Here is a 25300-nt window from a genome sequence, read left to right as displayed (position 1 = left end):
TACACTATCATTAACTTTCAGGCTTGAAATCATGTTTCCCTACCACACTCAGGATGTCTCCTGGAGTTAATCAGGGGCAGGCTTACGAATGGTGAATCCAGTCATGTTACCTAAGAGGGAGTTTGGGTTTGTGAAAGGGCCATGTGCACCTTGGTGCACATGTCACTACATGGAGAGCTTCCATCTCCTACATTTTCCTAAATTCTGTGTCATAAGTCATATGTGTCCAGAAATGTGGGAAACACTGTTTCCAGCAGTGTCAGAGGCTGGATGGAAGACCTTTCCAAAATGCAAGGAGGGGACAGAGGGACACAGAGCCCTAACCAGAACGGGGAGCAACAAATGGTGCTCTTGGTCATGGGTCCCCTTTTGTGAAGCCTGGCTCCCCTTAGGTGCCATGTGGGATAACAGACTGTTCCACCTGGGGACTAGGCACCTCCTAAAAGACAATACATTGTAGTGGTGGCTCTTTTGATGCCCTGTCCTCTGATTCTAGCTCTAAATAAATTATTAAGCTTATTTTATTGTCAAGCATGGAACACATCGACGTAACAGGTACCAACAGTGAGGACTGATAGGATGAGGCTCATTTTCAGCTACCAAGCAATGAAGTGGGCATACAGGAAGGACATGAAGGAAACAGCCTGCTATACAGCAGCTGGATGTGATGTCTACAACAATTAACCAGGTAGATTAGATAGGCAGGAAGGTACATGGGAATGTATGCTGTATTGACTTTTTGAAATCCATTCAGTTGTTCAAAGAAAGCAGTCAGGAGTGCAGTTTGCCTTCTGATGCCACACTTCATTCATTGTTTCTTACAGCTGTCTTTGGTGTGTATTTTCACTGAGTCAAATTCAGATAAACCTTTTTCAATGAAAAAAATAACCAACCCAGATGTCTAGAGAGGATTCGGCAGAAGTGACCTGAAGGAATATATACTAAACAAGGCATAGAAGCTTTTGAAAGATTCACGCTGAAGTAGTTGATGTGATTTATGTAAAGTGGCAATGGGTAAAAAGTAAAAAACCAGAAAGCATTAGAATAAAAGTGTGATTGCTATAGCAGCATTCTTCAATCTGAGTGAGCTTTTCAGCTGTTACAATTGTTTTTAGCTAGCATGGTAGCAAGCAATGAAAATAGGAGGCATATTACCCTTTTGTGCTAAAACAGATGTTTCCAATAATCTGATTTATTTTACACTTGTACATTGTCAGCATGAGTCAGGAATTTATTTTCGGTACGTAGGAAGTAATTAAACACAGCAATGTGGTTTTGTTTGCTTAAGAAAGAGAAGTGTCCAGTTTGCAGAGGGCTGTTCGGAAAACTCTGTGTAGGAGGGGCTCCAGAGTTATATAATCTTAAGGCAGAACTGCTGAGAGTTTAGAGTGAGTTACACTGTGCACGAGGTAAGTGGGCTTTTTGCTTTATTTTTCCCTAATAATGCAGGGAGTTGTTGTACATGAAACACAGTCATTGAATGGGTTTTATAGATTAAATCTATGTATCTACTTTCTTTACAAACATGGTTAGGTGTACCAAATGATAATTCTTAATCAGCTGCTTTGGAGGTAAACAGAATTAAGAAAAACAAGTGCAGATCTCACAAGTGGAGAGTGTTGCCTCTGACCTCCTCCTTCCTACTACTGCAGAGAAGCTGACATGTTATTTACAAGGGGAATATGGTGGTGGTTTGGCCGTTTTCCTTCTGCTGCTGTTAAAGCTTCAGCCTTGTTGCTGGCAGGGTGTCAATAGCTGTGAGGCTGGAAGAGCTGGGCGCTGTTTGTGCGTGTTTGTGGCTGATGTGCACACGTGGTTCTGAGTGGGTTGGTGACAGTCTGCCTAGAAAATGTTGTTGCTTTAAGTTTGTGCCTAGAAGTTGTTGTTGCTGGAAGTTCCAACAGAGTTGGAACTGGACCAAGCAAGCATTGCCCTGAGGCTGTGCCTGTGCTAAAGGCAAATCTGATGCTACCAGAGGCAAAATTAATTTCCAAGGTTTGGAGGTTTGTCTATAGAAATCACAGAGGCAGGGAGTGTTGTAGAAGAGATTGACTGATGGAAAGAATTCCCTTCTTCCTGGCTGGTTATAATGGAGCATAATGGCTGCTGGAGAAAGCAGAGCAATTGCTGGCTCTATAGCATATATCTGATTAAACAGTAAACTGTATTCTGAGATAATGCCAAAATAGGCAAAGAGCACCCTCTGCTTTCTGGTCAGAACAGAACACTTTGGATGGAAGTGGTTTTGATTGGGTGGTTCTCTGTCTGGGCCCAATTGCTCTAAGTAGAGAGTTCTGCTTAAATGTTCTGCATGTGTAAGTAATATTTGAAGGCAGAATGATACAGGGCAGTCTCTCAATAGAATCTTTTACCTCCACTGTTTTTTGAGTCAAGTCATGAACCATAAATCAGTGGCTTCAAACAAGACAACTTTGAGAGCCAGATAGAGACTCAAAATTGCAAACCTTTTTTCTTCATTGCAGATACTAGGGAATCAGGCACAAGGAAACATGTCTGGAAAACCCAAGCTGCACTACTTCAATGGACGAGGCCGGATGGAAACAATACGGTGGCTCCTGGCAGCAGCTGGGGTTGAGGTGTGCTTCTGATCTTTTATACTGAGATCCTGTGTCAAATATGTGCTTTTACTGTTCCTTCTGAAAGGTGTGACTGAGCAGCAGTTCCAAGCTCTGCCTTTAGTGCATTGCTGAGCAAGGCACCAGTGACCACAAGCTTACCCTAAGCAGGGGCAAGTTCCTGTCTCACACACATTGTGTGCAAATCCCGCTGGTAGCACCACAAATGCTTCTCCCACATAGCTAGAGAGAAAAGAAATTTATAACACCAGCAGCAGAACCTTGCTTGTTAATCTTCTGACCACAGAGGTCAAGCAGCTGCAATTCTGAGTACTTTCAGTTAAATTCCAGTGTCCAAAACAGCTAGAGATTATTATTGCAGCCACAATGTAGTTTACCTTTGGAGGTACTGGATATTGTAAACCACAAAGAAATTTTTTTAAACTTCTGACAGATACTAAACCAGAGATGGAACATGGGAATCTGTGTGTTTCAAGGTCCAGGTGCTTCTGTCACAGAGATGGCTAATCTACTGGACTGCTTTTAAATATTATTTATGTTATAAAAAATAAAGTTGCCCAAAACACATCTCTTTAGGCCTTTTTTACCTAAATGAGGCAGAAGATAAATCATGGGTTGTCAAGAGAACTTTTCTTCTCCCCTTCCTACAGTTTGAAGAATCTTACCTGGAAAAAAAGGAAGATCTGACCAAGTTACAGAAAGGTAAGTTTCCTTCACTTTTAGATAATAACAGCAGCAACAACAATAATAATAAAAGGAAGAGGCATCAATTGGAATTATAGTTACTTGCCAGAGAACACTTAAGAATTCTTAAGTCTTAGTGCCTTAAAAGTAAGATCTCTTAACTGGATTGTACACAAGGTCTCAGAGGTGCACAGTGCCATGTGTTAGGTGGAATCATCCACCCAGGTGCTTCAAGCAAGCTTCACTGAATCACAGAAGGGCTGAGGCCAGAAGGGACCTCTCCAGATTGCCTACTCCACCTCCCCTCTTCAATGCAGGCCCCCTCCAGCCTGTTACCCAGGACCATGTCCAGATGGAGTTTGAGTATCTCCAAGGATGGAGAATTCACAGCTTCTCTGGACAACCCACCCAGTCAAAGAGCCATTCTTGAAGTTCAGATGGTTGACTCTCCTTTGCTTCAGCTGCTGTCCATTGCCTTCCATCCTATGGCAATAGAGGCTTTTGTCATCAGATGATCTTCAAATTCCTTAGCAACTTAGGTTGCCTACACAGTTGTTGTTTTATGATCCCTATGAAAGCAGAGTTCCAGATTTCTGAATTTACCTGTTCCTCTGCTGCATTCCTGCCTCCCAAGGCAATAACCCACCATGCTGGCTTCAGCTTCTCTCTTCCTGAACAGGATAATCATGTTTCCTCCAAACCAAATTGCATTTCTGTGCTCTTCACTTGGCGAGTCAAAAGCAATCTGAACTAGGGGTAGTATTTGCAGTCCTGTTGTCCTGTAGGAATAATGACTTGGTCCCCCTGTTACAGGCTGCCTTTCAAAAAGCATTTTGGGAGACAAGCAGAAAGCTAAATGCACAATTAGATAGAGGGACATAGCTGATCATTTATCTGAGTCAAGAAGTAGGATTACCTGAATGAAAAACTCACTTCCTCACTCTCTGGTCTGATACCTCTATCTGGAGGTATTTTACTTCTTTCAGGCTAAGACAAGGCTTCTGCGTGCTAGCAAAAGCATTACATGGCACCAGCCTCACTCCAAGTGATATTTGGGTCTTGCAGGAGCCTCATGGAACTCACTTGTTGTTCCCCTTCATGCAGATGAGATGCCATTTGTAAAGTCAAGAAAATAGTTCCAAAGATATTTTATCTTTTTATATTTACTCTTATTCATATATTCATTATTATTCACATTATATGTTGGCCAGTGCTTAGAAAATCCAGATGTATTTAGGAAAACATGACAGAAACTGGCTGGACCAGATCCTTCAGTCCTTCTTGTCTCTATTAACCTCCATGGAAATCACCTGTGCCAGAGCCATGCAGTTCATGTATTTCTCAGTGTGTGACAGCTAAAAGTCCTGCATTTGGCTGTTTCCTCAAATCTCGAACTTCCACAGGTACTAATTGCTATGGTATTAAATTATTAACATGTCACAAAGAAAAGGCTGCTGCATGGTGAGCATTTTCCACACCTTCCTGTATAGAATGAGGAAGGCTGCTACCAAAAGGGTGGTCAAGCCTTGGAACAGGCAGCCCAAGGAAGTGGTTGTGTCACTGTGTGCAGATGTGCACTTGGGGACATGGTTTAGTGGTGGAATTGGGCATTGTTGGTTTGACACTTGGATTTGATGATCTTGGGATCTTTTATCCAGCCGGATTGATCCAGATTCTAACTAAAGATAATACATGTGGTTACTTTGCCTCACACCTGCTGGTGGCTCCCATTGAGGGACTGAACATCTCCTTGTGTTATTCCCTTTGGCCCAGATGGATCCCTGCTCTTTCAGCAAGTGCCAATGGTAGAGATCGACGGGATGAAGCTGGTGCAGACCAGAGCCATTGCCAACTACATAGCAACCAAGTACAACCTCTACGGGAAGGACGTGAAGGAGAGAGCCCTGTACTGTAACAGCACCACCTTTGCCTGTTAGAGCCCAGCTCACACTGCAGCCCAGTGTAACACAAGGGTGTCCCAGCTCACAGCTCGAGTCAGTGGGAGAGAGCAGCACTGCTTTAAAGTGCAGCATGAGATGACTGTGACTGCAGCTGATGTCCAGAGCAGAGACAGCCAGCTGGATTCCACAGGGCAAGCGAGCCCAGGAATCATCAGTCAGAGCTCAATGCTCTTATCAGAAGAAAGCAGGCAGGGGGGCTGACTGTCCTGCTGATGCTGCTTTTCATTTTCTCCTGCAGTTGTCAGCAGCAGCAGCGGCATTTTCTCCTCATCACATTCAGGGCAATGTTTTTTAAGGAAACAAAACCCCTCCTCTCTCTAGTAACCAGGAATTAATATAGAATTAATAACAGGTTATCAAAGGGCAGGACTCCTGGGGCACATGTTTTGACCTGAGGTATTTCTGAATGCTTGAAAGCAATAAGTACTGATAAACACGTGTCAAGATATTTGCCAGATTGTTGGATGGACCTGCTGTGAAACTTGGGCTGTCTGATTGGATTTTTAAGACGAGTCTGGATGGCACACATGACAGTTTTGTAATCAGGTTCAAGATCTCATAGTCCAGACAAGAATCAGTGCCAGTAAGAAGTGAGAGGGCTACAGTCTTTAGGTTTCCCTTGCAATTTTGCATTTGCCTTTGGCCCAAGCTCCCTCCCTGCCTGCCCCCAGTGCAACTGCGTTCCAGGGAGAACTTTGGGGGATGGAAGGGGCAGGGATTTCCCAGCATCTCAGTGAGGTTGTGCCAGGAGTTATTATGCTGTTCAGACCTACTGTGTGTGACCTGACCATTGGATCTATTCCTTTCAGAATCGATATGTACGTGGAAGGAATGTTCGATCTCAATGAGTTACTCATGACATATGAAATCCAGCCAGCAGACAAAAAAGAGCAACATTTTGCAAATATGATGGACAAAGCTGAAAACAGATACTTTCCAGTCTTTGAGAAGGTATGTGGCACAGAGCTGGTAGCTCAGTTGATATCTTGAAGCTCCATTCTGGATCCACACAAGTTTTATGGAGGAAAGCTGAAGAGAATCTACCACTGGAATGTCAATGCTCTGTTTTTAGGGTTGCTGAGACTAAGGTGGAGAGAGGATACTACAGAGGGGACACAAGGCACTTCAAATCTGGGAGGGATGTAGAGCTGCAAAAACCCAGCAGACATAGAGCTCCCCAAATGTCCATGTTTCAATGTGGGTGTTTCAGACAAAAGAAACTACAGCACCAGCTTTTATATCAAGTTTCCTCCTGAAGTGCAGATGGCCCTGTACCATACATGCTGTATAAAAGCATTGTAGTTCCTTCTGTATCTCGTACAGCTCAGCCTTCAATGCAGCTCCAGCAGCCAAGGCAAGATGAGCACAACTGAGCTGCCAGACAGAAATGTAGAAGTGAAAGAGCTGATAGATGATGTCTAGGATGGCAGTGCCTTCAGGTCATTGTTTGTACTACAGGTGTTTGAACTGCATTTCCTTCTTTCACAGACAACTCTGTGCAGTATGTGACCCTGCTTTGAAGATGTCACATTATTTATGAGAAAAGAACAGAGAAAAGAGAGAGAAATGACATAATCTCCTTCTGGTTTTCTGTTTTTAGGTTTTGAAAGACCATGGCAAAGACTTTCTGGTCGGCAACCAGCTGAGCAGGGCAGATGTTCAATTACTTGAAGTCATTTTAATGGTAGAAGAGTGGAAGCCTGATATATTTGCCAAATTTCCTCTCTTGCAGGTAAATGAATGGGGAATTTGAATGGAGAATGAAAGGAAAGGACCAGTGATTTAAAGTGGCTGAGAAATATGGGAGAGTGGGAGGGTCAGAAGTAACATGGAAAATAATCAGATCCCCGAAGGACTTTTTGCTGGCCTCACATACTCTTTGTTATTTCCACATTCTGTCACTACAACCCCAAAAGCATAAGAGGGGGAAGCATACAGGTCCTTCTGAAGCATCACACCTGATGAGACTTTCAGAGCACAGGTAACATTGAAATGTCTGACAGCTGCAATGATTCTTAAGCACTGTGATGTTTTGGTTTTGTTTTGTAGAGCTTCAAAGCAAGAATAAGCAATATCCCCACAATTAAGAAATTCCTGCAGCCTGGCAGCCAGAGGAAACCACCATCTGATGAGGATGTTGTGGATAAAGTGATGAAAATTTTCTACTCCTGAGCAGCACTCTAAAGCAACAGAAACTGTGTTTCATTGTATTTGCAGACTGTAGCAATGTGAAATTCATGAAAATAATGGCAATGTCAAAATAATGGAATGAGTGAAATATAATGTTTCTGATCTTTCTTTAGCTACAGTGCTGATTTTAGCCTAATGCAGACGCTTCAAGGTAAGCCTATGTGAGCACACTAGCAAGGGAAACAATTCACTATATAGGGGTATGTTGGACAAGACTGGATGCCCTAAACAAAAAACTACCTGAAATAAATTCTTACTACTGATTCTCAAAACCCAGCTGGTCACTGATTTCTTGCTGCTACATCTATGCCTAAGATCTGTCTGGTTCTGCTTTTCTGGCATTCCCAAGAATTGTTGGAAAATTAGGAGAGATTATTCCAATTAGTGGGCCATGTATTTTTTTTTTCTCTCTTGGAAATTCATAGAAAACCTGCAGGTTCTGGCTAGCTGAGGCTGGAAGGTTTGGGTTCAGCTTTCCTCTGAGCTTAATATGGAATACGCTTGGACCAGAGCTCCTACTGCACCTCTGCTTTGTCACTAGACACTTAAACTCTTGTACTGCAGCTTCACCAATGTTCCCTTTATCAGAAGGTCTGTTGCAGCAGCTAAAAGCCCTCTGCAGACTCTGAGAAACAAATGCTGGTCACCAGTTTAAAACTTGTTGAGGAACAAGGAGTCAGGATGTTGTCAGGTCTTAGTGAGACCCTGGAAAGTAGGATTACATGTTGACTTACATCACTTTATATTAAACCAAATTTTATACAAATTGTGGTCAAGTGGTTCATTCTAATCACTCAGATCAAGCTCCACTCTGGATGTTAGCAAGACTGTTGAACTTGGATCAATATGTGCAGTTATGTAGTGAAATGTGTTCCTGCCCAGGGCAGGAGGGTTGGAACTAGATGATCTATGAGGTCCCTTCTAACCCAAAGCATTCCATGATTCTGTGATAGTATTTAAACCCCAAATAAACCCAGTTTGTAAATGAAAGAGTCAGTGCCCAAATCCAGCTACAGCTAGAGCACTGGCAGTTTTCAGCTGAGCAAACTCAGGGCTCTGTAGCTCTTGCTGAAGCCAGCATTTTCTTCATAAGAAATGTCATGCAGCTGGAACCAGTTTTTGTCATCAAGAAAGGAAATAAGCAAATCTTTTTCAGCAGCAAAGCATGGATTCAAGAGAGTTGTTGCAGGAGCTGTTTCCCTCCTGCCTCACTGAAGCATTCAGACAACACTTGCAGCTAGTGTCCAGGAAGGATATGATGGAGAAAGCCCCTCCCACTCTAACAACAAAAGTTTTGTGCAATTTATGCAACCTCCCTGTGTAATAAAGGAAGACTATCCCATCTCACAGCTCTGTTCAGGGCAACTCAGCAGAATTTTGCATGTGTCTGTTGACCTTGAGTGCAGGTCCTGCCTACATCAGTATTAACCACGTAGATTAGATAGGCAGGATGGTGCATGGGGGATTATTCTGTATTGACTTTTTGAAATCAATAGAGTTGGCCAAAGAAAACAGTTGGGAGTGCAGAGGTGCAGAGGGCAGTTTGCCATGTGATACCACACTTCATTCACTGTCTCTCACAGTTCTCCATGGTGTGTATTCTCACGGGATCAAATTCAGGCAAATGTTTTCTACAGAAAATAATTCAAAACTGACCCCTCTCCCAGAGATGAAATTGAGCAGAAGTGTCCTGAAGGAATATACACTAAGGAAGACATAGAAGCTTGTGAGAGATTCACGCTGAATTAGTTGATGTCATTTATCTAAAGTGAAAATGTGTAAAAAGTAAAAAACCAGAAAACATTAGAATAAAAGTGTGATTGCCATTGCAGCATTCTTTTCAACTGAGTGAGCTTTTCAGCCATTGTAATTATTTTTAATTAGCAAATAGGAGGCATATTACCCTTTTGTGCTATAACAGATGTTTCCAATGACTATGACCTCTCATCAGCCTAACATTTCTACATTGTCAGCATGAGTCAGGAATATATTTTCTGTAGGTGAGAAGTAACATAAGAGAGCTAATTGATTTTGTATGCTTAAGAGAATGAGGTTTCCTATTTGCAGGAGGTGTTGTAATTTTCTATAGGTGGGGCTCCAGTGTTATATAATCTCAAGGCAGAACTGCTGAGAGGTTAGAGTGAGTTACACTGTGCAAGAGGTAAGTGGGGATATTATTTGGGACATGATGAGAGTTTTGTACATGAAACACAGTCATTGAATGGGTTTTATAGAGTAAATGTGTGTATGTACTTTCTTTACAAACATGGTTAGGTGTACCAAATGATAATTCTTAATCAGCTGCTTTCGAGATGGACAGAATTAAAAAAAAGAAAAGTAGATCCCATAAGTGGGGAGTGTTTCCTCTCACCTCCTCCTTCCTACTGCAGAGAAGCTGACATGTTATTTACAAGGGGAATGTGGTGATGGTTTGGCCGTTTTCCTTCTGCTGCTGTTAAAGCTTCAGCCTTGTTGCTGGCAGGGTGTCAATAGCTGTGAGGTTGGTAGAGCTGGGCGCTGTTTGTGTGTGTTTGTGGCTGATGTGCACACGTGGTTCTGAGTGGATGGGTGACAGTCTGCCTAGAAAATGTTGTTGCTTTAAGTTTGTGCCTAGAAGTTGTTGTTGCTGGAAGTTCCAGCAGAATTGGAACTGGACCAAGCAAGCATTGCCCTGAGGCTGTGCCTGTGCTAAAGTCAAATGCGATGCTACCAGAGGCAAAATATATTTCCATGTTTTGGAGGTTTGTCTATAGAAATCACAGAGGCAGGGAGTGTTGTAAAATAGGTTGACTGATGGAAAGAATTCCCTTCTTCCTGGCTGGTTATAATGGAGCATAATGGCTGCTGGAGAAAGCAGAGCAATTGCTGGCTTTATAGCATATATCTGATTAAACAGTAAACTGTATTCTGAGATAACGCCAGAATAGGCAAAGAGCACCCTCTGCTTTCCGGTCAGAACAGAACACTTTGAATGGAAGTGGTTTTGATTGGGTGGTTCTCTGTCTGGGCCCATTGCTCTAAGTAGAGAGTTCTGCTTAAATGTTCTGCATGTGTAAGTAATATTTGAAGGCAGAATGATACAGGGCAGTCTCTCAATAGAATCTTTTACCTCCACTGTTTTTTGAGTCAAGTCATGAACCATAAATCAGTGGCTTCAAACAAGACAACTTTGAATGTGAATTAGATAGTTGGATCCAGTATTGAATGATTATTGTGCAAACCATTTTTTCTTCATTGCAGATACTAGGGAATCAGGCACGAGGAAACATGTCTGGAAAACCCAAGCTGCACTACTTCAATGGACGAGGCCGGATGGAACCAATTCGGTGGCTCCTGGCAGCAGCTGGGGTTGAGGTGTGCTTCTGGTCTTTTATACTGAGATCCTGTGTCAAATATGTGCTTTTACTGTTCCTTCTGAAAAGTGTGACTGAGCAGCAGTTTCAAACTCTGCCTTTAGTGCATTGCTGAGCAAGGCACCAGTGACCATGAGCTAATGCTTTAAGTAGGGGCAAGTTCCTGTCTCACACACATTGTGTGCAAATCCCGCTGGTAGCACCACAAATGCTTCTCCCGCATAGCTAGAGAGAGAAGAAATTTATAACACCAGCAGCAGAACCTTGCTTGTTAATCTTCTGACCAAAGAGGTCAAGCAGCTGCAATTCTGAGTACTTTCAGTTAAATTCCAGTGTCCAAAACAGCTAGAGATTATTATTGCAGCCACAATGTAGTTTACCTTTGGAGGTACTGGATATTGTAAACCACAAAGTATTTTTTTTAAACTTCTGACAGATACTAAACCAGAGATGGAACATGGGAATCTGTGTGTTTCAAGGTCCAGGTGTTTCTATCACAGAGATGGCCAATCTACTGGACTGCTTTTAAATATTATTTATGTTATAAAAAATAAAATTGCCCCAAACACATCTCTTTAGGCCTTTTTTACCTAAATGAGGCAGAAGATAAATCATGGGTTGTCAAGAGAACTTTTCTTCTCCCCTTCCTACAGTTTGAAGAATCTTACCTGGAAAAAAAGGAAGATCTGACCAAGTTACAGAAAGGTAAGTTTCCTTCACTTTTAGATAATAACAGCAGCAGCAACAATAATAATAAGAGGAAGAGGCATCAATTGAAATTATAGTTACTTGCCAGAGAACACTTAAGAATTCTTAAGTCTTAGTGCCTTAAAAGTAAGATCTCTTAACTGGATTGTACACAAGGTCTCAGAGGTGCACAGTGCAGTGTGTTAGGTGGAATCATCCACCCAGCTGCTTCAAGCAAGCATCACTGAATCACAGAAGGGCTGAGGCCAGAAGGGACCTCTCCAGATTGCCTACTCTACCTCCCCTCTTCAATGCAGGCCCCCTCCAGCCTGTTACCCAGGACCATGTCCAGATGGAGTTTGAGTATCTCCAAGGATGGAGAATTCACAGCTTCTCTGGACAACCCACCCAGTCAAAGTGCCTTTCTTGAAGTTCAGATGGTTGACTCTCCTTTGCTTCAGCTGCTGTCCATTGCCTTCCATCCTATGGCAATAGAGGCTTTTGTCATCAGATGATCTTCAAATTCCTTAGCAACTTAGGTTGCCTACACAGTTGTTGTTTTATGATCCCTATGAAATCAGAGTTCCCAATTTCTAGGTTTACCTCTTCCTCTGCTGCATTCCTGCCTCCCAAGGCAATAACCCACTGTGCTGGCTTCAGCTTCTCTCTTCCTGAACAGGATAATCATGTTTCCTCCAAACCAAATTGCATTTCTGTGCTCTTCACTTGGTGAGTCAAAAGCAATCTGAACTAGGGGTAGTATTTGCAGTCCTGCTGTCTTGCAGGAATAATGACTTGGTCCCCCTGTTACAGGCTGCCTTTCAAAAAGTATTTTGGGAGACAAGCAGAAAGCTAAATGCACAATTAGATAGAGGGACATAGCTGATCATTTATCTGAGTCAAGAAGTAGGATTACCTGAATGAAAAACTCACTTCCTCACTCTCTGGTCTGATACCTCTTTCTGGAGGTATTTTTGCTTCTTTCAGGCTAAGACAAGGCTTCTGCATGCTAGCAAAAGCATAACATGGCACCAGCCTCACTCCAAGTGATATTTGGGTCTTGCAGGAGCCTCATGGAACTCACTTGTTGTTCCCACTTCATGCCTGTGCCGATAAGATGCTATTTGTAAAGTCAAGAAAATAGTTCCAAAGATTATATTGCAAATATAAAATGTTTTTATATTTACTCTTATTCATATATTCATTATTATTCACATTATATGTTGGCCAGTGCTTAAAAAGTCCAGATGTATTTAGCAAAACATGACAGAAACTGGCTGGACCAGATCCTTCAGTCCTTCTTGTCTCTATTAACCTCCATGGAAATCACCTGTGCCAGAGCCATGCAGTTCATGTATTTCTCAGTGTGTGACAGCTAAAAGTTCTGCATTTGGCTGTTTCCTCAAATCTCAAACTTCCACAGGTACTAATTGCTATGGTATTAAATTATTAACATGTCACAAAGAATAGGTTGTGGCATGGTGAGCATTTTCCACACCTTCCTGTATAGAATGAGGAAGGCTGCTACCAAAAGGGTGGTCAAGCCTTGGAACAGGCAGCCCAAGGAAGTGGTTGTGTCACTGTGTGCAGATGTGCACTTGGGTCCTGGTTTAGTGGTGGAATTGGGCATTGTTGGTTTGACACTTGGATTTGATGATCTTGGGATCTTTTATCCAGCCGGATTGATCCAGATTCTAACTAAAGATAATACACGTGGTTACTTTGCCTCACACCTGCTGGTGGCTCCCATTGAGGGACTGAACGTCTCCTTGTGTTATTCCCTTTGGCCCAGATGGATCCCTGCTCTTTCAGCAAGTGCCAATGGTAGAGATCGACGGGATGAAGCTGGTGCAGACCAGAGCCATTGCCAACTACATAGCAACCAAGTACAACCTCTACGGGAAGGATGTGAAGGAGAGAGCCCTGTACTGTAACAGCACCACCTTTGCCTGTTAGAGCCCAGCTCACACTGCAGCCCAGTGTAACACAAGGGTGTCCCAGCTCACAGCTCGAGTCAGTGGGAGAGAGCAGCACTGCTTTAAAGTGCAGCATGAGATGACTGTGACTGCAGCTGATGTCCAGAGCAGAGACAGCCAGCTGGATTCCACAGGGCAAGCGAGCCCAGGAATCATCAGTCAGAGCTCAATGCTCTTATCAGAAGAAAGCAGTCAGGGGGGCCGACTGTCCTGCTGATGCTGCTTTTCATTTTCTCCTGCAGTTGTCAGCAGCAGCAGCATTTTCTCCTCATCACATTCAGGGCAATGTTTTTTTAGGAAACAAAACCCCTCCTCTCTCTAGTAACCAGGAATTAGAGTGGAATTAATAAGAGGTTATCAAAGGGCAGGACTCCTGGGGCACATGTTTTGACCTGAGGTATTTCTGAATGCTTGAAATGAACAAGCACTAATAAACACACGTGTCAAGATATTTGCTAGATAGTTGTTTGGACGTGCTGTGAAACTTGGGCTGTCTGATTGGTTTTTTAAGACGAGTCTGGATTGCACACATGACAATTTTAATTAGGTTGAAAAAATCAGGTTCAAGATCTCATAGTCCAGACAAGAATCAGTGCCAGTAAGAAGTGAGAGGGCTACAGTCTTTAGGTTTCCCTTGCAATTTTGCATTTGCCTTTGGCCCAAGCTCCCTCCCTGCCTGCCCCCAGTGCAACTGCATTCCAGTGGGAACTTTCTGGGATGGAAGGGGCAGGGATTTCCCAGCATTTCAGTGAGGTTGTGCCAGGAGTTATTGTGCTGTTCAGACCTACTGTGTGTGACCTAACAAGTGGATCTATTCATTTCAGAATCGATATGTACGTGGAAGGAATGTTCGATCTCAATGAGTTACTCATGATGTATGTTATCCAACCTGCAGACAAAAAGGAGGAATATTTTGCAAATATGATGGACAAGGCTGAAAACAGATACTTCCCAGCCTTTGAGAAGGTATGTGGCACAGAGCTGGTAGCTCAATTGATATCTTGAAGCTCCATTCTGGATCCACACAAGTTTTATGGAGGAAAACAGAAGAGAATCTACCACTGGAATGTCAGTGCTCTTTTTTCAGGGTTGATGGGACTAAGGTGGAGAGAGGACACTTCAGAGGGGACACAAGGCACTTCAGATCTGGGAGGGATGTAGAGCTGCAAAAACCCAGCAGACATAGAGCTCCCCAAATGTCCATGTTTCAATGTGGGTGTTTCAGACAAAAGACATTACAGCTTTGATATCAAGTTTCCTCCTGAAGTGCAGATGGCCCTGTACCATACATGCTGTATAAAAGCATTGTAGTTCCTTCTGTATCTCGTACAGCTCAGCCTTCAATGCAGCTCCAGCAGCCAAGGCAAGATGAGCACAACTGAGCTGCCAGACAGAAATGTAGAAGTGAAAGAGCTGATAGATGATGTCTAGGATGGCAGTGCCTTCAGGTCATTGTTTGTACTACAGGTGTTTGAACTGCATTTCCTTCTTTCACAGACAACTCTGTGCAGTATGTGACCCTGCTTTGAAGATGTCACATTATTTATGAGAAAAGAACAGAGAAAAGAGAGAGAAACTACATAATCTCCTTCTGGTTTTCTGTTTTTAGGTTTTGAAAGACCATGGCAAAGACTTTCTGGTTGGCAACCAGCTGAGCAGGGCAGATGTTCAATTACTTGAAGTCATTTTAATGGCAGAGGAGTACAACCCTTCTATACTTGCAAAATTTCCTCTCTTGCAGGTAAATGAATGGGGAATTTGAATGGAGAATGAAAGGAAAGGACCAGTGATTTAAAGTGGCTGAGAAATATGGGAGAGTGGGAGGGTCAGAAGTAACATGGAAAATAATCAGATCCCCTAAGGACTGTAGCTGGCGTCACATACTCTTTGTTATTTCCACATTCTGTCACTAAAGCCCCAAAAGCATAAGAGGGGGAAGCATGCAGGTTCTTCTGCAGCATCAAACCATGATGGGACTTTCAGAGCACAGGTAACATTGAAATGTCTGACAGCTGCAATGACTCTTAAGCACTGTGATGTTTTGGTTTTGTTTTGTAGAGCTTCAAAGCAAGAATAAGCAATATCCCCACAATTAAGAAATTCCTGCAGCCTGGCAGCCAGAGGAAACCACGAACAACAGAGGAAGATGTTGCCAGAGCAATGAAAATATTCCGCTCCTGAGCAGCAGTTTATCCACATACAAGCTGTATTTCATTGTGTTTGATGTTAGTGACAAAGAAAAATTAATGGAATGAGTGAAAAAAATGGGTTATGATCTCTTTTTCCTTAGCTACAGGGCTGGTTTTATCCCACTGCAGACAATTTATGGTAAAGCTACATGAGTGTACCAGCAAAAGAAATTGTCCGCTAAACAGGGGGTGTATTGGACAACACAGAATGCCTTAAATAACTAAAGAGAATACCTGAAATAAATTCTTACTATTGATACTCAAAACCCAGCTGGTCATTGATTTCTTGCTGCTACTTCTATGCCTAAGATCTGTCTGGTGCTATTTTCCTGGTATTCCCAAGAATTGTTGGAAAATTAGGCATGATTATTCCAAAGAGTAGGTTTTTGTCACAGTAGAGCTAGTCTGCAGCTGGACAGATAAATCTGGCTATAATATGAAACCTAACTTGGCTCTTCTAGTTCAATAAACAACTCCCTAGGTGAACAGTGAGATTTGAACTCAAAGAGAGCACCTAATCCCTTTCAACCATACATGCAGAGACATTGCTGGTCCAGGTACTGGGCAGTGTTAAGACCCAGACCAGCCAGCACTTGAGACCCGGTAGTTTTGAGATGCCTGTATAAGAAACTCTGGACAATAAAGCACGCTGTTTGTTGCGGATTTCTCTGTGAGACCGTGTTGTTTCTGCCTCCAACCAACCACCCACAACATAAGAGGCCATGTATTTTTTCTCTTGGAAATTCATAGAAAAGCCTGCAGGTTCTGGCTAGCTGAGGCTGGAAGGTTTGGGTTCAGCTTTCCTCTGAGCTTAATATGGAATATGCTTGGACCAGAGCTCCTACTGCACCTCTGCTTTGTCACTAGACACTTAAACTCTTGTACTGCAGCTTCACCAATGTTCCCTTTATCAGAAGGTCTGTTGCAGCAGCTAAAAGCCCTCTGCAGACTCTGAGAAACAAATGCTGGTCACCAGTTTAAAACTTATTGAGGAACAAGGAGTCAGGATGTTGTCAGGTCTTAGTGAGACCGTGAAAAGTAGGATTACATGTTGACTTACATCACTTTATATTAAACCAAATTTTATACAAATTGTGGTCAAGTGGTTCATTCTAATCACTCAGATCAAGCTCCACTACTGATGTTAGCAAGACTGTTGAACTTGGATCAATATGTGCAGTTATGTAGTGAAATGTGTTCCTGCCCAGGGCAGGAGGGTTGGAACTAGATGATCTATGAGGTCCCTTCTAACCCAAAGCATTCCATGATTCTGTGATAGTATTTAAACCCCAAATAAACCCAGTTTGTAAATGAAAGAGTCAGTGCCCAAATCCAGCTACAGCTAGAGCACTGGCAGTTTTCAGCTGAGCAAACTCAGGGCTCTGTAGCTCTTGCTAAAGCCAACAGTTTCTTCATAAGAAATGTCATGCAGCTGGAACCAGTTTTTGTCATCAAGAAAGGAAATAAGCAAATCTTTTTCAGCAGCAAAGCATGGATTCAAGAGAGTTGTTGCAGGAGCTGTTTCCATCCTGCCTCACTGAAGCATTCAGACAACACTTGCAGCTAGTGTCCAGGAAGGATATGATGGAGAAAGCCCCTCCCACTCTAACAACAAAATGTTTTGTGCAATTTATGCAACCTCCCTGTGTAATAAAGGAAGACTATCCCATCTCACAGCTCTGTTCAGGGCAACTCAGCAGAATTTTGCATGTGTCTGTGACCTTGAGTGCAGGTCCTGCCTACATCAATATTAACTATGCAGGATGGTGCATGGAGGATTATTCTGTATTGACTTTTTGAAATCAATCGAGTTGGCCAAAGAAAACAGTTGGGAGTGCAGAGTTTGCCATGTGATACCACACTTCATTCACTGTCTCTCACAGTTCTCCATGGTGTGTATTCTCACGGAATCAAATTCAGAAAAATGTTTTCTACAGAAAATAATTCAAAATCAGCCCTGCTGCCTGGAGATGAAATTGAGCAGAAGTTTCCTGAAGGAATATACACTAAGCAAGGCATAGAAGCTTGTGACAGGTTTGAGCTGAATTAATTGATGTGATTTATGTAAAGTGGCAATGTGTAGAAAGTAAAAAAACAGAACACATTAGAACAAAAGTGTGATTGGCATAGCAGTATTTTTTTAATCTGAATGAGCTTTTCAGATATTGTAATTACTTTTAACTAGGAAATAGGAGGCATATTACCATTGTGTGCTGACACAGCTATTTCCAATCACCATGGTCTCTCATGTATCGTATATTTCTACATTGTCAGCATTACTCAGGAATTTATTTTCTGTAGGTGAGAAGTAACTAAACAGAGATTATCTGTTTTATTTGCTTAAGAGAAAGAGGTTTCCCATTTGCTGACAATCGTTTCTAATACTTGGTGTAGGAGGGGCTCCAGAGTTATATATTCTCTAGGCAGAACTGCTGAGAGTTTAGAGTGAGTTCCACTGTGCACAATGTAAGTGGGGATATTATTTTGGACATGCTGGGAGTTGTTGAATGTGAAACTAAGTCATTGAATGTTTTTTATAGATTAAATGTGTGTTGGACATTCTTTACTAACATGGCTATGTGTACCAAATGTTAAATTCTTAATCAGCTGCATTTGGAGAGTAAAGAATTAAGAAAAAGGAGTGCAGATCTCACAGGTGGGGAGTGTTTCCTCTCACCTCCTTCTTCCTACTGCAGAGAAGCTGACATGTTATTTACAGGAGGAATGTGGTGGTGGTTTGGCCATTTTCCTTCTGCTGCTGTTAAAGCTTCAGCCTTGTTGCTGCAGGGTGTCAATAGCTGTGAGGCTGGATGCTGTTTGTGTGTGTTTGTGGCTGATGTGCACACGTGGTTCTGAGTGGGTTGGTGACAGTCTGCCTAGAAAATGTTGTTGCTTTAAGTTTGTGCCTAGAAGTTGTTGTTGTTGGAAGTTCCAGCAGAGTTGGAACTGGACCAAGCAAGCATTGCCCTGAGGCTGTGCCTGTGCTAAAGGCAAATGCGATGCTACCAGAAGCAAAATATATTTCCATGTTTTGGAGGTTTGTCTACAGAAATCACAGAAGCATGGAGTGTTGTAGAAGAGATTGACTGATGCACAGAATTCCTTCCTTCCTGGCTGCTTATAATGGAGCATAATGGCTGCTGGAGAAAGCAGAGCAATTGCTGGCTTTATAGCATATATCTGATTAAACAGTAAACTGTATTCTGAGATAACGCCAGAATAGGCAAAGAGCACCCTCTGCTTTCTGGTCAGAACAGAACACTTTGGATGGAAGTGGTTTTGACTGAGTGGTTCTCTGTCTGGGCCCATTGCTCTAAGTAGAGAGTTCTGCTTAAATGTTCTGCATGTGTAAGTAATATTTGAAGGCAGAATGATACAAGGCAGTATCTCCATACATTCTAGCTTTTACCTCCTCCATTGATTGATTCATGTCTTGGATGATAAATCATTGGTTTCAAACAAGACAGCTTTGAATGTGAATTAGATAGTTGGATCCAGTATTGAATGATTATTGTGCAAACCATTTTTTCTTCATTGCAGATACTAGGGAATCAGGCACGAGGAAACATGTCTGGAAAACCCAAGCTGCACTACTTCAATGGACGAGGCCGGATGGAACCAATTCGGTGGCTCCTGGCAGCAGCTGGGGTTGAGGTGTGCTTCTGATTTTTTATACTGAGATCCTGTGGCAAATATGTGCTTTTACTGTTCCTTCTGAAAAGTGTGACTGAGCAGCAGTTCCAAGCTCTGCCTTTAGTGCATTGCTGAGCAAGGCAACAGTGACCATGAGCTAATGCTTTAAGCAGGGGCAAGTTCCTGTCACACTTGCATACATCATTTGCGAAGCCCACTGGTAGCTCCCAAAATGTTTTCCCCTGTACCTAGACAGAGCAGAAATTTAAAACCCAAGCAGCAGAACCTTGCTTGTTAATTTTCTGACCACAGAGGTCAAGCAGTTGAAATTCTGAGTACCTTCAGGTAAATTCCTATGTCCAAAACTACAGGTTTGGTTTTTCCTTTGACAGATAGATACTAAATCAGAGATGGTTTTTGGGAATCTGTGTGTTTCAAGATGCAGGAGTTTCTGTCACAGTGATGGCCAATGTGCCTAAAAGTTTTCAAGTATGATTTATATTGTAGAAAATAAAATTGCCCAAAACACATCTCTTTAGGCCTTCTTTACCTAAATGAGGCAGAAGATAAATCATGGAATGACAACAGAACTTTTCTTCTTTCCTTTGTACAGTTTGAAGAATCTTACCTGGAAAAAAAGGAGGATCTGACCAAGTTACAGAAGGGTAAGTTTCCTTCACTTTTAGATTATAGAAGCAGCAATTGTAATAATAATAAGAATCAGAATTATAATTAGAACTAGAATTGTTTATCAGAGAATGCTTAAGAATTCTTAGGTCTTAGTGCCTTACAAATAAATCTCTTAACTGGATTGTACACAAGGTCTCAGAGGTGCACAGTGCCATGTGTTAGGTGGAATCATCCACCCAGGTGCTTCAAGCAAGCATCACTGAATCACAGAAGGGCTGAGGCCAGAAGGGACCTCTCCAGATTGCCTACTCCACCTCCCCTCTTCAATGCAGGCCCCCTCCAGCCTGTTACCCAGGACCATGTCCAGCTGGAGTTTGAGTATCTCCAAGGATGGAGAATTCACAGCTTCTCTGGACAACCCACCCAGTCAAAGAGCCATTCTTGAAGTTCAGATGGTTGACTCTCCTTTGCTTCAGCTGCTGTCCATTGCCTTCCATCCTATGGCAATAGAGGCTTTTGTCATCAGATGATCTTCAAATTCCTTAGCAACTTAGGTTGCCTACACAGTTGTTGTTTTATGATCCCTATGAAATCAGAGTTCCCAATTTCTGAGTTTACCTGTTCCTCTGCTGCATTCCTGCCTCCCAAGGCAATAACCCACTGTGCTGGCTTCAGCTTCTCTCTTCCTGAACATGATAATCATGTTTCCTCCAAACCAAATTGCATGTCTGTGCTCTTCACCTGGCCAGTCAAAACAAAGCTGAACTAGGGGTAGTATTTGCAGTCCTGCTGTCTTGCAGGAATAATGACTTGGTCCCCCTGTTACAGGCTGCCTTTCAAAAAGTATTTTGGGAGACAAGCAGAAAGCTAAATGCACAATTAGATAGAGGGACATAGCTGATCACTTATCTGAGTCAGGAAATATGATTCCCTGAAGCAAAAACTCTTCCTCACTCTCTGATCTAATACATCTTTCTGGAGGTATTTTTCTTCTTTCAGTCTAAGACAAGGCATCTGCATGCTAGCAAAAGCATTACATGGCTCCAGCCTCACTCCAAGTGATATTTGGGTTTTGCAGGTATCTCATGGAACTCACTGGTTGTTCCCCTTCATGCAGATGAGATGCCATTTGTAAAGTCAAGAAAATAGTTCCAAAGATATTTTATCTTTTTATATTTACTCTTATTCATATATTCATTATTATTCACATTATATGTTGGCCAGTGCTTAGAAAATCCAGATGTATTTAGGAAAACATGACAGAAACTGGCTGGACCAGATCCTTCAGTCCTTCTTGTCTCTATTAACCTCCATGAAAATCACCTGTGCCAGAGCCATGCAGTTCATGTATTTCTCAGTGTGTGACAGCTAAAAGTCCTGCATTTGGCTGTTTCCTCAAATCTCAAACTTCCACAGGTACTAATTGCTATGGTATTAAATTATTAACATGTCACAAAGAATAGGTTGTGGCATGGTGAGCATTTTCCACACCTTCCTGTATAGAATGAGGAAGGCTGCTACCAAAAGGGTGGCCAAGCCTTGGAACAGGCAGCCCAAGGAAGTGGTTGTGTCACTGTGTGCAGATGTGCACTTGGGTCCTGGTTTAGTGGTGGAATTGGGCATTGTTGGTTTGACACTTGGATTTGATGATCTTGGGATCTTTTATCCAGCCGGATTGATCCAGATTCTAACTAAAGATAATACACGTGGTTACTTTGCCTCACACCTGCTGGTGGCTCCCATTGAGGGACTGAACATCTCCTTGTGTTATTCCCTTTGGCCCAGATGGATCCCTGCTCTTTCAGCAAGTGCCAATGGTAGAGATCGACGGGATGAAGCTGGTGCAGACCAGAGCCATTGCCAACTACATAGCAACCAAGTACAACCTCTACGGGAAGGACGTGAAGGAGAGAGCCCTGTACTGTAACAGCACCACCTTTGCCTGTTAGAGCCCAGCTCACACTGCAGCCCAGTGTAACACAAGGGTGTCCCAGCTCACAGCTCGAGTCAGTGGGAGAGAGCAGCACTGCTTTAAAGTGCAGCATGAGATGACTGTGACTGCAGCTGATGTCCAGAGCAGAGACAGCCAGCTGGATTCCACAGGGCAAGCGAGCCCAGGAATCATCAGTCAGAGCACAATGCTCTTATCAGAAGAAAGCAGTCGGGGGGGCTGACTGTCCTGCTGATGCTGCTTTTCATTTTCTCCTGCAGTTGTCAGCAGCAGCAGCATTTTCTCCTCATCACATTCAGGGCAATGTCTTTCAAGGATAAAAAAAAAACCCTCCTCTCTCTAGTAACCAGGAATTAATATAGAATTAATAACAGGTTATCAAAGGGCAGGACTCCTGGGGCACATGTTTTGACCTGAGGTATTTCTGAATGCTTGAAATCAATAAGTACTGGTAAACACATGTGTCAAGATATTTGCTAGATAGTTGTATGGCTTTGCTGTTTAAATTAGGCATTCTGATTGGATTTCAAAACAAGTCTGGATGGCACACATGACAATTTTGTAATCAGGTTCAAGATCTAATAGTTCAGACAAGAATCAGTGCCAGTAAGAAGTGAGTGAGCTACAGTCTTTAGGTTTCCTAGGAATTTTGCATTTGCCTTTGGCCCAAGCTCCCTCCTTGCCTGCCCCCAGTGCAACTGCATTCCAGGGAGAACTTTGGGTGATGGAAGGGGCAGGGATTTCCCAGCATCTCAGTGAGGTTGTGCCAGGAGTTATTGTGCTGTTCAGACCTACTGTGTGTGATCTGACCAGTGGATCTATTCCTTTCAGAATCGATATGTACGTGGAAGGAATGTTCGATCTCAATGAGTTACTCATGGCATATGGCTACCAACCAGCAGACAAAAAAGAGCAACATTTTGCAAATATGATGGACAAGGCTGAAAACAGATACTTCCCAGCCTTTGAGAAGGTATGTGGCCAAGGGCTTGTGACTCAGCTGATACTGTTACCGTGAAACTCCATCCTGGATCTACACAAGTTTTACGGCGGGAAACAGAAAAAGCCTACTGCTGGAATATCAATGCTTTGATTTTTGTGGTGTTGGGATTAAGGTGCTGAAAGGACAGTACAGAGGGAACAGAAGGCACTTCAAATCTGGGAGAGATTTACAGCTGCAAAAACCTAGCACACATAGAGCTCCCCAAATGTCCATGTTTCAATGTGGGTGTTTCAGACAAAAGAAACTACAGCACCAGCTTTGATATCAAGTTTCCCCCTGAAGTGCAGATGGCCCTGTACCATACATGCTGTATAAAAGCATTGCAGTTCCTTCTGTATCTCGTACAGCTCAGCCTTCAATGCAGCTACTGCAGCCAAGGCAAGATGAGCACAACTGAGCTGCCAGACAGAAATGTAGAAGTGAAAGAGCTGATAGATGATGCCTAGGATGGCAGTGCCTTCAGGTCATTGTTTGTACTACAGGTGTTTGAACTGCATTTCCTTCTTTCATAGACAACTCTGTGCTGTATGTGATCCTGCTTTGAAGATGTCACATTATTTATGAGAAAAGAACAGAGAAAAAACATCATCTGCTTCTGGTTTTCTGTTTTTAGGTTTTGAAAGACCATGGCAAAGACTTTCTGGTTGGCAACCAGCTGAGCAGGGCAGATGTTCAATTACTTGAAATCATTTTAATGGCAGAGGAGTGCAAACCTGATACACTTGCAAAATTTCCTCTCTTGCAGGTAAATGAATGGGGAATTTGAATGGAGAATGAATGGAAAGGACCAGTGATTTAAAGTGGCTGAGAAATATGGGAGAGTGGTAGGGTCAGAAGTAATATGCAAAATAATCAGATCCCCTAAGGACTGTAGCTGGCCTCACATACTCTTTGTTATTTCCACATTCTGTCACTACAACCCCAAAAGCATAAGAGGGGGAAGCATGCAGGTTCTTCTGCAGCATCAAACCATGATGGGACTTTCAGAGCATGGGTAACATTGAAATGTCTGACAGCTGCAATGACTCTTAAGCACTGTGATGTTTTGGTTTTGTTTTGTAGAGCTTCAAAGCAAGAATAAGCAATATCCCCACAATTAAGAAATTCCTGCAGCCTGGCAGCCAGAGGAAACCACTAATACGAGAGGAAGAGGTACCTAAAGTGATCAAAATTTTCTACTGAGTCTAAAGCTGAAGAAACTATTTCATTGTGTTTGCTGACAGCGGGAAATGATGAAACTACGGAAAAACATTTTTTTTTTTTATCCTACCAGCAAAGGAAATAGTTCACTAATCAGGGGGTGTATTGGACAACACAGAATGCCTTAAATAACTAAAGAGAATACCCAAAATAAATTCTTACTATTGTTACTCAAAACCCAGCTGGTCATTGATTTCTTGCTGCTACTTCTATGCCTAAGATCTGTCTGGTGCTATTTTCCTGGTATTCCGAAGAATTGTTGGAAAATTAGGCATGATTATTCCAAAGAGTAGGTTTTTGTCACAGTAGAGCTAGTCTGCAGCTGGACAGATAAATCTGGCTATAATATGAAACCTAACTTGGCTCTTCTAGTTCAATAAACAACTGCCTAGGTGAACAGTGAGATTTGAACTCAAAGAGAGCACCTAATCCCTTTCAACCATACATGCAGAGACATTGCTGGTCCAGGTACTGGGCAGTGTTAAGACCCAGACCAGCCAGCACTTGAGACCCGGTAGTTTTGAGATGCCTGTATAAGAAACTCTGGACAATAAAACACGCTGTTTGTTGCGGATTTCTCTGTGAGACCATGTTGTTTCTGCCTCCAACCAACCACCCACAACATAAGAGGCCATGTATTTTTTCTCTTGGAAATTCATAGAAAAGCCTGCAGGTTCTGGCTAGCTGAGGCTGGAAGGTTTGGGTTCAGCTTTCCTCTGAGCTTAATATGGAATATGCCTGGACCAGAGCTCCTACTGCACCTCTGCTTTGTCACTAGACACTTAAACTCTTGTACTGCAGCTTCACCAATGTTCCCTTTATCAGAAGGTCTGTTGCAGCAGCTAAAAGCCCTCTGCAGACTCTGAGAAACAAATGCTGGTCACCAGTTTAAAACTTGTTGAGGAACAAGGAGTCAGGATGTTGCTAGGTCGTAGTGAGACCCGTGAATGTAGGAATCCATGTTGACTTACATCACTTTATATTAAACCAAATTTTATACAAATTGTGGTCAAGTGGTTCATTCTAATCACTCAGATCAAGCTCCACTACTGATGTTAGCAAGACTGTTGAACTTGGATCAATATGTGCAGTTATGTAGTGAAATGTGTTCCTGCCCAGGGCAGGAGGGTTGGAACTAGATGATCTATGAGGTCCCTTCTAACCCAAAGCATTCCATGATTCTGTGATAGTATTTAAACCCCAAATAAACCCAGTTTGTAAATGAAAGTGTCAGTGCCCTAAATCC

At 42.6% G+C, this 25300-nt stretch overlaps 3 protein-coding genes across 5 annotated transcripts; all 3 read left to right on the top strand.

Moving 5' to 3' along the window:
• The first annotated feature begins 1261 nt into the window (after nt 1-1261).
• On the top strand, nt 1262-7704 carry LOC135296166 (glutathione S-transferase-like). The gene is made up of 7 exons (XM_064412167.1): nt 1262-1409; nt 2484-2597; nt 3248-3299; nt 5055-5187; nt 6052-6193; nt 6843-6974; nt 7292-7704. The coding sequence occupies exons 2-7, from the start codon at nt 2511-2513 to the stop codon at nt 7412-7414; spliced, it is 669 nt and encodes a 222-aa protein (XP_064268237.1). The 5' UTR covers nt 1262-1409; nt 2484-2510; the 3' UTR covers nt 7415-7704.
• Nucleotides 7705-9455: 1751 nt separating this feature from the next.
• On the top strand, nt 9456-16300 carry LOC135296165 (glutathione S-transferase-like). 2 transcript variants are annotated; one of them, XM_064412166.1, is made up of 7 exons: nt 9456-9593; nt 10673-10786; nt 11439-11490; nt 13265-13358; nt 14273-14414; nt 15058-15189; nt 15507-16300. In XM_064412166.1, the coding sequence occupies exons 2-7, from the start codon at nt 10700-10702 to the stop codon at nt 15627-15629; spliced, it is 630 nt and encodes a 209-aa protein (XP_064268236.1). In that variant the 5' UTR covers nt 9456-9593; nt 10673-10699; the 3' UTR covers nt 15630-16300. The 2 variants fall into 2 exon arrangements, with proteins under 2 accessions (XP_064268236.1, XP_064268235.1); XM_064412165.1 differs by having other exon boundaries at nt 9460-9593; nt 13265-13397.
• A 1763-nt stretch (nt 16301-18063) lies between these two features.
• On the top strand, nt 18064-25057 carry LOC135296164 (glutathione S-transferase-like). Of its 2 annotated transcripts, none has more exons than XM_064412163.1 (7): nt 18064-18103; nt 19178-19291; nt 19884-19935; nt 21686-21818; nt 22683-22824; nt 23468-23599; nt 23917-25057. In XM_064412163.1, the coding sequence occupies exons 2-7, from the start codon at nt 19205-19207 to the stop codon at nt 24034-24036; spliced, it is 666 nt and encodes a 221-aa protein (XP_064268233.1). In that variant the 5' UTR covers nt 18064-18103; nt 19178-19204; the 3' UTR covers nt 24037-25057. The 2 variants fall into 2 exon arrangements, with proteins under 2 accessions (XP_064268233.1, XP_064268234.1); XM_064412164.1 differs by lacking the exon at nt 18064-18103 and adding an exon at nt 18162-18293.
• The last annotated feature ends 243 nt before the right edge of the window (nt 25058-25300 follow it).

Source organism: Passer domesticus, chromosome 3 (genome assembly GCF_036417665.1).
Source record: "Passer domesticus isolate bPasDom1 chromosome 3, bPasDom1.hap1, whole genome shotgun sequence".
Lineage (NCBI taxonomy): Eukaryota > Metazoa > Chordata > Aves > Passeriformes > Passeridae > Passer > Passer domesticus.
Note: the sequence above shows the minus strand (reverse complement) of the source record. Positions and strands in the feature narration are given on the sequence as shown.